General features: G+C 38.7%; 1 protein-coding gene across 16 annotated transcripts in view; it reads left to right on the top strand.

Annotated features, from left to right (window-relative positions):
* CARMIL1 (capping protein regulator and myosin 1 linker 1) overlaps positions 1–13557 on the top strand; it is a 349148-nt gene that overhangs the window by 195473 nt on the left and 140118 nt on the right. For all 16 annotated transcript variants that reach the window (XM_033092802.1, XM_033092806.1, XM_033092813.1 and 13 more), the window contains one exon: positions 8890–8976. In XM_033092802.1, coding sequence (XP_032948693.1) covers positions 8890–8976 — 87 coding nt within the window. The remainder of the gene's footprint in view (positions 1–8889; positions 8977–13557) is intronic.

Here is a 13557-nt window from a genome sequence, read left to right as displayed (position 1 = left end):
CTTGGTCGTGATGAATAATCTTTTTAATGCATTGTTGTATTCGATTTGCTAGAATTTTGTTTAGCATTTTTGCATCTATATTTATCAGAGATATTGGTCTGTAGTTTTCTTTTTTTGTGTTTTCCTTACCAGGTTTTGGTATCAGGGTAATGTTGGCCTCATAAAATGAGTTGGGGAGTGCTGTGTCTTCTTCAATTTCTTGGAAGAGTTTGAGCAAGATTGGTGTTAGATCCTCTTTGAAGGTTTGGTAAAATTCACTAGTGAAGCCATCTGGTCCCGGACTTTTGCTTTTGGGAAGGTTTTGGATGACTGATTCAATTTCGTTAATGATGATCGGTCTCTTTAGATTTTCCAGTTCTTCATGGTTCAGTCTAGGAAGGCTATATGTTTCTAAGAACTTGTCCATTTCTTCTAGGTTACTGAATTTGGTGGCATATACTATTTTTCATAGTATTCTTGGATGATCCTTTGTATTTCTGTGGTGTCTGTGATAAGTTCCCCTTTTTCATTTCTGATTTTGTTAATTAGTGCCTTCTCTCTTTTTATCTTAGTGAGTCTAACCAAGGGTTTGTCAGCTTTGTTGATCTTTACAAAGAACCAGCTCTTTGTCACATTAATTTTTTCTATTGTCTTTTTGTTCTCTATTTCATTTAGTTCTGCTCTGATTTTTGTTATTTCCTTTCTTCTACTTACCTTGGGTTTCATTTGTTCTTCTTTTTCTAGTTCTTTAAGGTGTAACATGAGGTTATTTATTTGGGATTTTACTTGTTTCTTGAGATAAGCCTGTAGTGATATAAATTTCCCTCTTAAAACTGTTTTCGCTGCATCCAAAAATATTGGTAGGATGTATTTTCATTGTCATTTGTTTCTATGTATCTTTTGATCTCTCCTCTAATTTCTTCTTTGACCCAGTCGTTCTTTAAAAGTATGTCGTTTAATCTCCATGTATTTATGTTTTTTTCCGGCTTTCTTTTTGCAGTTGATACCCAATTTCAAAGCCTTGTGATCGGAGAATATGCTTGGTATGATTTCAATCTTCTTAAATTTGCTGAGGCTGATTTTATGTCCCAATATATGGTCTATCCTTGAGAATGTGCCATGTACACTAGAAAAAAAATACATAGTCTGATGTTTTAGGAAGAAGTGGTCTATATATGTCAATTATGTCCATTTCATCTAATGTGTCATTTAGGGCTGCTATTTCATTATTTATTTTCTGTTTGGATGATCTATCCAATACAATGTATTTAGCTGTCAATGATGTATTTAAGTCCCCTAGTATAATTGTGTTTTGGTCAATTTCTACCTTTAGTTCTGTTAGTAGTTACTTGGTATATTTCGGTGCTCCCTGATTGGGGGCATAAATATTGATGACTGTTATGTCTTCTTGTTGTATAGTCCTCTTTGCCCTTATGAAATGTCCATCTTTGTCTCTGTTACCCTTTTCACCCTGAAGTCTGTTTCATCTGATGTCAGTATGGATACACCTGATTTTCTCTGGGTACCATTTGCTTGGAGTGTCAATTTCCACCCTTTCACTTTGAGTCTATGCTTGTCCTTGTAGCTGAGATGTGTCTCTTGGAGACAGCATATGGTTGGGTTTAGTTTTTTGATCCAATCTGCTACTCTGTGCCTTTTTACTGGTGACTTGAGTCCATTTACATTTAGGGTGATTATTGATATGTGAGGATTTCCTGTCATTCTATCTTTAGTTTTCTGGTAAGGCTGTGTCTCCATTGTTTCTTTGCCTTTTTAATGTTGTCCATTATTTCTGTGTGGTGGTATTCTATGATGTTTCCCTCTGTTTCTTCTTTTATTACTATATATATATATATATATATATATATATATATATCAGTTCTGGATTTTTTTGAGGGGTTACCCTTAAATTTATGTAAAAGAAAGTTTGATATTTAGCGTATTCCATTTTCTTCAGCACGCTTACTGTCTCCATTCCCGTATTCCGGTTCAGGCCTTTACTCTCCCTCTTTTTATGTTTTGGTTGCCACAAATTGTCCCTGTTGATGGTGGTCGCATAGCCTCCTTTAATATTTCTTGTAGTGCAGGTCGTGTATTAGAAAATTCCCTCAGCTTCTGTATATCTGGAAAGGTCTTTATTCCTCCTTCATATCTAAAGGATATCTTTGCTGGATATATTATTCTTGGCTCATTTTTTCTCTCTTTCAATAGTTTGAATATTTGGTTCCACTCCCTCCTGGCTTGTAGAGTTTCTGCTGAAAAATCTGATGATAATCTAATGGGCTTTCCTTTGTAGGTTACCATCTTCTTTTCCCTGGCTGCCTTGAGGATTCTTTCTTTGTTGTTGATTTTAGATAGCTTCAATACAATGTGCCTTGGAGAAGGCCTGTTGGGATTGAGGTAATTGGGTGTTATTTGCTTCTTGGATTCGAGGATCCAGTTCTGTCCACAAGTTTGGGAAGTTCTCATGAACAATTTGTTTGAATATGTTCTCTGTTCCCTTCTCTCTTTCTTCTCCTTCTGGTATGCCCATTATTCTTATATTGCTCTTTCTGATGGAGTCAGAAAGTTCTTGTAGAGTTCTTTCATTTCTTTTAAGTCTCAAGTTTCTTTCTTCTTCCATCTGTGTAATTTCCAGGTTTCTATCTTCGATGTCACTGATTCTTTCCTCCATGTGGTCAACTCTACTACCTAAACTGGTTATTTCATTCTTAATTTCTTCTGTTGAGTTCTTAATCTCCAGAAATTCTATTTGGTTCTTTTTTAAAATTTCAATCTCTTTCGTAAAATGCTCATGTTGTTCTTTGATTGTGTTTCTGAGTTCATTAGACTGCCTTTCTGTGTTTTCTTGCATCTCGTTGAGTTTTTTCAGAACTGCTATCTTGAATTCCCTGTCATTTAAGTCACATACTTCCATGTCTTTAAGTTCATTTTCTGTAGACTTTTCATTTTCTGTCTGAGCTGTCTTGTTGCCTTGGTTATTCATGGCAATTACTGATTTATTGTTTCTCTTCCTAGACATCTACAGGAGTGGCTTCTGGAACAGGTTGATAGGAAGGGGTCTTTCTTTTGTGTTCCAGTACTTATTGGTAGAATGTTTTATTTTCTCTCCGATTGCAACCTTTTTTCTCTCTCTCACGCGGTAGTGCTATGTTTTCTCTGCACTATTCCAGCTTCTCACACACTGGGGGGATTCCCTGGGAGACTGGCTTCTCCTCTGTTAATAGTTCGCATGGGTCACTGGGCACCATGTCCCTGTAGGGATGCAGAGAACTTTTGAAGTTCCAAAGCTCTTCCTGCACCAGATTCAGAGCCCGTGTGTTTCAGCAGTTCTGTTTACTCCTGCAGGGATCTACCCAAATAGGTGGGTTCAGGGGCGGGGTGAGTTGTGAGAGGTGGCCCAGAGCAATGGCGGCGACCACCACCACAGCCGGTCCTTCTTCCACAGCTCCCTCCCCTTTGCTGGATCTAGTGGGGCTATGAATCTGTGTCTGTGTTCCACAGTTCTCAGAACAGCAAATATTCTGTTCTTTTGATCTGACACTGCTACTGTTCCGCTTCTAGCACCGGGCAGGTGGGGGCGGGGAGAGCTCTGGGACGGTAGGGAGGTGGCGGTTAGTCTCAGTGCCTAAGGCTTCCATTCTCTGCTCGGCAGTGAGGACTTAAACCACCGTTTTCAGCCTTCTTCTCTCAGTCTTTTCTCTGAGGTCTCTACCGTGAGCATTGGGTTCAGCCGTGTTATATGCTGCCCCTTCAGTCCTGTGGGCCATAAGTGGAGTCCTAGCAGTCCGAGTTCTTCCCTGTCCCGCAGCTGCAGTAGTTCCGGGATGCAGCAAGTTCGGAGCACTGAGCTAGGTCTGTGTCCTACGCCCCTGCGGCTCCATCTCCGCACTTCTCCCTTCCCTCCTCCCCTGCTCATGCTATTTGCCCACCTTTAGGTGAATTCCATAGTGAGCCTCTTCATCTTGCCTGTCTGCTGTGCAAGGAGTCCTTTGAGGAGTTATTGTTGTTCGATTAGTTGTAAATTCCAGGGTAGCTTTACAGAGGTTCACCTTAGGCTGCCATTTTAATGACGTATCAATTTTTTTTTTTTTAATCTTTTCATAAAACCAGGTCTTGGTTTCATTGGTCTTTTGTAGTTTTTTATTTTTCGTATTTATTTCGTTTATTTTCACTGTGATCTTTATGGTTTCCTTGTACTCAGTTTGGCCTTATTTTGCTGTGGTTTTCTCTTTTCTTTTCTTTTTTTAGGTAGCCCTGCATTGCTATGAATTTTCCTCTTAGGACTGCTTTCGTTGCGTCTCATAGATTTTGGGTGGTTGTGTTTTCATTTTTGTTTGTCTCAAGGTATCTTTTGATTTCTTCCTTGATCTCATTGTCGATACATTCATTATTTAGTGGCATGTTATTCTGTCTCCATGTGTTTGTCTGTTTTTTTGTTGTAATTGATTTCTAGTTTCATAGCACTGTGGTCAGGGAAGTCACTTGATATGATTTCAGCCTTCTTAAATTTTGAGACTTGTTTTGTGGCCTAAAACGTGTGGTCTATCTTGGGAAATGTTCCATGAGCACTTGAAAAGAATGTATATTCTGTTGACGTAGGGTGAAATGCTCTAAAAATATCGATTAAATCCATTGGGTCTTATGTGTCATTTAAGACCACTGTTTCTTTATTGATTTTCTGCCTGGAGTATCTGTCCATTGGTGTCAGTGGTATGTTGAAGTCCCCTGCTATGATTGTGTTAATGTTGATATCTATCTTTATGTCCATCAATATTTGTTTTGTATTTTTAGGTGCTCCTATGTTGGGTGCATAGATATTTAGTAGGGTTATGTCTTCTTGTTGGGTTGATCTCTTTCTTATTATGTAATACCCTTCTTTGTCTTTATAGTCTCGTTTTAAAGTCTATTTTGTTTGATATGTTATTGCTACCTCAGCTTTTTATACTTTGTATTTCCATTTGCATGAAATAACTTATTCCAGTCCTTTACTTTCAATCTGTGTGTGTATTTTGATCTGAGGTGGGTCCTTTGTAGATAGCATATGCATGGGTGTTGTTTTCTTATCCACATAGCTACCTGATGTCTTTTGATTGGAGCATTTAATCTGTTTACATTTAAAGTAATTATTGATAGGTACGTAGTAATTGCCATTTTATTGTTGGTATTTCTGATTTTTGTTAGTTTGTTTTCGCCTTCCTTTTGCATCAAGAAGTGCTTTTAACATTTCCTGTAATACTGGCTTGGTGGTAATGAATTCCTTTAGCCTTTTCTTTTCTGGGAAACTGTTCATCGCTCCTTCAATTTTAAGTTAAGCTGGGTAGAGCGGTCTTGGTTGTAGGCCCTTATTTTTCATCACTTTGAATATTTGCTGCCACTCCCTTCTTGCCTGCAAATTTTCTGTGGGAAAATCAGGTGATAGTCTTATGGGAGCTCCTTTGTGAGTAACTAGTTTCTTTTAGAATTGCTTCTTTTAGAATTCTCTCTTTGTCTTTAATCTTTGCCATTTTAACTATGATGTGTCTTGGTGTGCGCCTGGTTGGGTTCATTTTGTTTGGGACTCTCTGCACTTCCTGGGCTTGTGTGTCAATTTCCTTCACCAGGTTTGGGAAGTTTTCAATCATTATTTGTTCCAATATGTTCTCGATGCCTTGCTCCCTCTCTTCTTCTTCTGGTAATCCTATGATGTAAATGTTGTTGCACTTGATGTTGTCCTACAGATCTCTTAAACTATCTCATTGTTTTTTGTTTTTTTTTTTTTTTTTGCTCTTTTTGTTGCTCCAATTGGTTGTTTTCTACTACCTTGTCTTCTAAATCACTGCTTCTGTTCTCTGCTTCATTTAATTTGCTGTTAGTTCCTTCTAGTGTATTCTTAATTTCAGTTATTGTATTTTTTACTGCTGACTGTTTCTTTGTCATGGTTTCTTTGTACTTCTTTATGCTTGCTATCTCTTTGTTGAAATTCTCACTAATTTCCTTAGGCATTCTTATAATCAGTTTTTTAAACTCTGACTACATTAGGTTAGTTCTCTCCATTAATTTTGTTCCATTTCTGGAGATTTCTTCTGTTCTTTTATTTGGGACATGTTACTTTGTTTCCTCATTCTGCCTCATGCTCTGTGTTTGTTTCTGTGTATTAGGTAGATCTCCTATGTGTCTCAGTCTTTGCAGGGTGGCCTTATGTAGTATGTGTCCTGTGTAATCGAATTGCACAGTCTTCCTAACCTCCTGTGTATGTGTTCCAGGCGTATTCCTTGATTGTGGTTTGTGTGTTCTCCTCCCTTAGTTGAGCCTCTATTGCTTTCAGCACATCAGTGTGTAGGGATTGACTCCCAGGCTAGCTAACTATGAAGATTGGCTACACCCACAGTGTATGAGCTGCTGTGTGGGGCTGAACCCTCAGAGGAGGCTTCACCCCTGGGGGCTCTTGTGCCCATTGAGACCTGCCTTGGGTTATGCCGGTTATGGGGCTAACCAGTTAGTGATCTGGTGGGGTCTGAAAGTGGCCTCTGGGTGTGTTTTTTCTGGTTTCTCTTTGGAGGGTCGCCCGTGCAGGGTAAATTCAGCCTTGCCTGTTAGTGGCCTGTGGCTGCCTGGTAGATGCCTCAAAACTATATGTGATTGGCTTTTGCCTGTGCTGGACCTGGAGGCATATGTGGGTGGCCTCGCTATGAACTGAGGATGGCTGCCACCAATAGTGTGTCTGAGGCAGCTTAGCAAAAGGCCCAGGACCCCGTAGGCCTGTTGCCACCAGCCAACTCCCTATAAGGCCCAGCCAGTGAAAGAGGTTCCTTTGGTGCACATGCAGACTGGTTGGCCTGGTGTTTAGAGTGCCCTTGGCAATGCATCACTATCTGCATGTGGTAGTTTTGAAGGGAATCACAAGAGGTGACCAGTGATTTTTACAATGTTAATGCAGATTCAGTTCTTACTCCAGTATCTGGCCTGTGACTATCTTGCACAGCGCCCTAAGAACACTGTAGCCAGCCACCACCTCAGGCTCCCAAATTCCTGAGAACTGGCCCTAAATGGTCGCAGTTTTGGGTCGCTGTTCACCACCAAAATCTCCCCAGGCCATTGTGGATTTTCCACTGCTGTAGTAAACCTCCTCCGAGACTTGTCAGGGTGGGTCCGGTGGCCCAAGAACCCAGAATGCCCCTGGCAATGCAACTCAAGGGGGAGGGAGGGAAGCTAAGGTGTGTGGTGGGTGGTTTCTGCAAAATCAATGTTGTTTCAGCGGCTCCAGCACTGGTGCTAGATCCACGACTACCCAGTCATGGTGTGGCCTCCTCTTTATGTCCTTAATCATAGTGGTTCTATTTAGCTAGTGTTCAGATGAATGTTGAGGTTGATTGTTCTATAATTTGTTTGTAATTTTGGGATCCAGTAGGCATAGCATTTACCTAATCCGCCATTTTGAATCTCCTGTCAGCTTATTTTTTTCTTGAACTTTATAAATATAAAATTATATATAGATATATAGTATGTACTCTTTTACATTGGTCTTCTTTTGCTTTTCTTTGTAGAGAGTTTTAAATAATGGGTTTATTTTCTTGAATAGATAGAGGATGATTGAGATTATCTATTTCTTATATAAGTTTTGCCTTTGCATTAATCAAGTTTGAAAATTATGCCATCTTTTTCCCCTCCCCTTTTCCCCCCATTAACTTGTTATTCATTTTGCAAAAATGTGTCAACTAAATATGAGGCCTGCCCCCACTTTGCAATTAACAGTATGGATCAGCACATTCAAATCTCTGTAAATATTCAGATAAAAACCTGTTTAACGTTATTTAGTCCAGTGATTGTTAAACTTATTTAACAATGAAATGCTATGGATCGGTAGGCAGGGGATCCCAGAATACCCACCATCCTTGGGGAAACCCATCCAGACTTAGTCCAGCTGCATGACTTTTTAGGTTGTTTCTACAATAGTTATATCACGATAAACTTTGATAAAACTTGTAGAGAACTTGGGGTTAAATAATAGGGCAGCACCCAGGACAGTAGTTCCTGGAGTCTGAGAATCAATCTCGGGGAACACATGGTTAATACTGCTTTAGGAGCCTTCTCAAGAGCATGCCCCTGGGAGCTGATGACTCGTGTACAGCAGGAAGTGGTTGAAGGACTTGTAGGAAGGCCATACATTCTGGTATTCTTTCCTCCCAGGAAACAGTCTGCATTCATTGCTGTCCTTAGATGTGTGAGCTGGTGTTCACAGTCTCCCATTCTAGCCGTTAAATTTAGAGACTGCTTTTCTTTCTTTTCTTTTTTTTCCCCTTCCTTCTTCCTTCCCTCCCTCCCTTCCTTCCTTCCTTCCTTTCTTCCGCTATCTCATTTTCAATACTGTAAATTCTTCAGGAGTTATTTTAAGTTACAAAACCTTTAAGAAGTTAAAATGTGCTCTGATGTTTTGTCTGAGATTGTTATCCATAAGCCAATTAAGTATTAGAATCCCATCTACTAAAAATGAAGCTGTTATTTGAATAGTTAATATTACATTTATTTTCTTGACAACAATTAAATAGCATGCATTTGCTCACCCAGAAGAGTGATCAACTCATTAAGACACAGGTTAAAAAGAAAAGGGGGACCAATTATATCACTCTTCACAAGAGTATGTGAAATAGGACTATGAGGAAAAGGTGTAGTTAGTCCAAAGAAAAATATCTCTAATGGTAAAGTTTTGATATTGTTATGCTTAATTAAACAACCTTTTCTCCGACACTATCAGTAGAACAGAAAGCAAAGGAGTCGTGGTGGGGGATGATTAGAAAATAAGCTCTGACATTAGAAAGAAAAAAGATCACTTATATTAGATTAAAACTGAAATTAAGTTTCAGGCCTTGTAAAAGAAATGCAATTCTGATAACTTTAAAATTCTAATAATCTCTTTTTCTCCTTTCTCAGGTGTGTCCTCTTTAGGTATTCAATTTGCCAAACTCCCAAAAGGATTAAAGCATTTAAATTTATCTAAAACCTCATTGTCACCTAAAGGTATAGTATATCTTATTTACTTAACTTTATGTCTGTAATATTTCTGTTGCACCATGCTACCTTAAATAGTTGGAATTTATTACTCAGTTATATATACATGTATTACAGTACTCTCACAGTTTTAAGATAAAGAAATTATGTGGTTGGAATTATGGTTGTGCAAAATGAAGTGCTTTCAGAGTCGAGAATAATTTTGAAATACATGTGAAGTCTTTAACTTTTTTAAGTTTGCGTAATGAAATGTTCACCTGACTCCCTCCTGCCTCATGCCTCACATTTCCAGAGGCAGTGGGTTGTGTTTCTCTCGGTTCATCTTTGGAGAAACATCAGCTATCCCCACCCCCCACCCAACTGTCCGCTGGACTGTGTTCTATAGAAAACTGCTGGGCCTAAGTGCCCAGTCACCCCCTGTATTTCCTGCTCTGGAAATTGTCTTTCCCAGATTCTCTCCTGACTCCACTCATCCTCCTCTCATGTATCCAGTTGCTCATCAAATCCTGTCGATTCTATTATTATTTTGCCAAATAGCACTGCCAATATTGGAAATAGCACTGCATACATCATGCCTTTGTATATGTTTTTATTCTTCTTGAAAAGTTTTATTTCAACCTGTGTAGAGAAAACTTTAGCTCTTCCCCTCCTCCTGTGTTTCTTTTTCCTGTGTGTCTCCTTCCCTACTCACACAAAACACTTCTCTTCTGACACTTTTGGTCACCAGATGTGTGGAGGTTTTTTCCCCTTACCAAGCAATTCTCCAACACCAGTCAACTCAGTTCTGACACTGTCTACCAGGAGATCGCATGAGGTCCCACAGTTTCAGGGCTCAATTCCACAACACTGCTGTCCCCATCCACTTCTGCAGATGTGAGTTCAAGCCCAGGTTATCAAAGTTTCCAAAGTCCTCCAGCCTTGGGATTGATTAAGTATCTGGAGTGGCTCACAGAACTCAAGGAAACACTTATGTACAATTACCAGTTTATTAAAGGATGTGATAAAGGATGCAGATGAACAGCTAGATGAAAAGGTACATAGGGTGAAGTCTGGGAAGGTCCCGAGTGCAAGAATTTCTGTCCCTGTGGATTGGGGTGTTTTACCCTCCCAGTATGGATGTGTTCAATTCCTGGAAGCTTTCTGAACCCCATACTTTTGGGATTTTATGGAGGCTTCCTCATGTAGGCATGATCAGTTATTAATTTCCATTTCTAGCCCTTCTCTTCTCTCTGGAGAATGGGGGGGTGGGACTGAAAATTCCAAGCTCCTAATCATGGTTTGATCTTCCTGGTCCTCATCCAGTCCTCATCCAGGAGCCCACCCAGAGTCACCTAATTAGAACAAGAGATGCTTCTAGTGCTCTTATCTCTTCGGAATTTATAAGAATTTAGGAGCCCTTTGCCAGGAATGGAGGGCAGAAACCAAGATATATGTATTTTCTGTTATCTTATACTTACCTTAATATTCTTGGAGAGCTTCATTTTATTTTATAAAACCTTCAAGTGTGCCATTTATCTTCTGAGAATTCTTCCCTGTTCCTGAGACCTCAAGAGAATCTGTTACTTTTTTGTGTGTGTTACTTCTAGATCACATATCTAACATTATTGTATTAATATTGTGTCTTCCCTACTAGAGTGGGGCCCTCATCTCCGTATCTCCAGCACCTGGCTCAGTGCCTAGACCATTATGGGTATTTAATGAAAGTTTCTTGAATTGAATAACTTGGCCATTTCTTAAATATATCACTTTCTTTGGAAGGCAGTATGTATAGTGATTAAGAGTGTCAGTTCTCACACAGATGGCCTAGAGTTGAGCCCTAACTTTTTTATTTACTATGAACATAGTTTTACAATCTCTTGGTTCCTCAATTACCTCATCTGTAAGATGGAAATGTGAGTATCAGCTTTATTACTGGTGGTGGGATTAAATTAGTTAATATGCATGCAGTGCAGCTTGGGGCCACCACCACCACCACCATCATCACCACCACCATCATCACCATCACCATCGTCATTATCACCACCATCACCATCATCATCATCATCATCATCTTGTGCTGTCATATTTTTATATTTGTTTTAATCTAGTTGTGGAGGATGCAGCTCACAGTGGCCCATGTGGGGATCGAACTGGCAACCTTGTTGTTAAGAGCACTGCGCTCTAACCAACTGAGCCAACTGGCCGCCCCTATATTTGTTTTTATTTTGGCTTGGGACAACCTCAATGTGCCCACCGACAAATTTGGTAAATTACTTCTCATCCTGTAAGATTCAGTTTCTAGTTCTCTTTGAAGCCTTCTCAGACAGCCAACTCTCCCTACAGCTGCAGAGCTCGATGCTCCTTTCTCTGTCCCATAGCACTATGTGAATTCCTCTCTTTTAGCATGTTTTCCCATTGCATTTTGATTGTGTCCTAGCCTGGGAGTTTCTGGAAGGAAAGGGCTCTCTGCCTTATTCGTTACTGTGTCCCCAGCACCCAGCACGTTACAGGCTCTCACTGGATGTGTCATGCGTGAGTGGGTGAAGAAAAATGGTCGCTCAATGACTTCACATCTATCCAGTCATGCTTTATTATGAACGTACAGTTAGTGTACACTAAGAGTGATCTGAAATTGGGGCTAGTTCTATAAGTCATACGATTTTATTTACACACATTTGTACACGTTTAAAATTAAGGCATAATAGTAAATTTCCAAAGGGAAAGATTTCCCCAGGAGTCAGTGTTTTCTGTCCTGTTATCTGAAGTCCTCCACAGACCTCAAAGCCAAATTCAGTTCCTTTATATTCTCATTGATATATCTCAGCCCATCAGTTTTATAAAAAACCCTTTCATTTTTATCATTTTGATATTGCTGATTATCAATGCATTACATATTTATGGTAAAGATTTAAAAGATACTGGAAAATATAAATAAGAAAGCAAAAATTACTTGTAATGCCAGTATCAAACCATTACAAGACTCACTGTTGACAGTTTGGTGCCCATCCTTTCATACTGTTTTCCATCTGTACATAATTTATTTATATACATATTTACCCCCCCACACACACACACACTATGCTTAGCATTTCATAAACTTTTTCCCACATATTATATTGTGATTGTTTATGTCAGTAAACACATCACTTTCAGTAGCTACATGATATTCCAGGATATGGAAAATGTTCCATAATTTATTTAAATGATCTGTTATTGTACATGTAAATGTTTTTTTAATTCTTCAGTAATGCAAGCAACACTAACATGGCTTTTGTACTAATTATTTTGTCATTTGTTAATTTCTTCTTTACATAAACTATAAGTAGAACAGTCAGATCAAAATGTTTGCACATTTTCTAAAGCTTCTTTTGATAGTTATTGTTAAGATGTCCTCTAAGTATTTTATACAAATGTTTTTATGCTCCCACCATCAGTGGACATTAGTCTCCTTTTTCATTGTTTATCAAGCATATAAACAAAAGTGTTGACATTTTAATTTTAATTTCTTCAGTTATTGCTTAGGGAATTTTTTTTCCCCGTGTTCCTTAGTAATTTGTATGTTTTTTGGAGGAATTGCTAGTTCCCATCTTTTGTTACTTCTCTATTACAGTGTTAATCTTTTTTCCTAATTTATATGAATTCTCTACATATTAAAAATACCAATAATTTAAATATTGATTATATTTATTTATATTAACTTATGTGTTCATTACTGCAAAACATATAGAGGGATACGGGGATCATTTATCATCCTGAAGACAAGTTTTGATTCTGAGGTGCCTCAGTGCCACCACTCACTGATGTCCCTGTCCCTCCAACTGTGATGATGGGGGGAAGGCCCTCAGCCTCCTTGTAAATGAGCATGGCCCATGTTTCTTATGCCCTTCACAAATAAAGGTCACCACATTTGCTTCTTCCCTGCAATAACATGTGTACATTAAAATATGTGTTGTGAGAATTAATATTGTTTATAACATATGACCCAAGGAATTTTAAGTTGTCCTTCTTAAGATGTATATCTTGAAATGTTTTTATTAAATAACCTATTTTCTTAAAGGTTTCATTATTCTTGCACACTGTCACGTAGGACCTAAATTGTAATTTTAAGCTTTTGTTGAATTTGACTAGCATTTGTATTTTAGTTCTATAAAAACATTTATATACGTATTTGTAGCTCCATAATTCAAGAGTAAATTTTTTTAATCTTCCCATGACATCCACACTGTCTTCAAATACACTTTCTCTTTCTCAGATGTTAGCAAAATCATAGTTTTCTGGATTTCTAGTAAATGTCCTGCTGACTGCCACATTATGTCACTGCAGGGCCATCTGGTACCACCTTTTTCCAGCTGTAAGCACTTCAATAATAAATAGGAAGATGGTCAGAATTACTAGACAGCCAGAATCCAGAATGGCGTGTAAATCTGTGTTTAGTTTATGTTGTAAGAACTCTGAGTTTTTTCCATCCTATATTTTTGTAATTTCCTGCTGCTAATGTGCTTATTATCACAGGCCTCACATGGATGTGGGCTCACAAGGTGGGGGAGGAAGCCCTTCATTCTGTTTCAGTAGCATGAAGCTGAGCTGATAACATGATTCTCCCCAATTCTC

Source organism: Rhinolophus ferrumequinum, chromosome 22 (assembly GCF_004115265.2).
Source record: "Rhinolophus ferrumequinum isolate MPI-CBG mRhiFer1 chromosome 22, mRhiFer1_v1.p, whole genome shotgun sequence".
Classification (NCBI taxonomy): domain Eukaryota; kingdom Metazoa; phylum Chordata; class Mammalia; order Chiroptera; family Rhinolophidae; genus Rhinolophus; species Rhinolophus ferrumequinum.
This window is presented reverse-complemented; position numbering and strand designations above follow the sequence as displayed.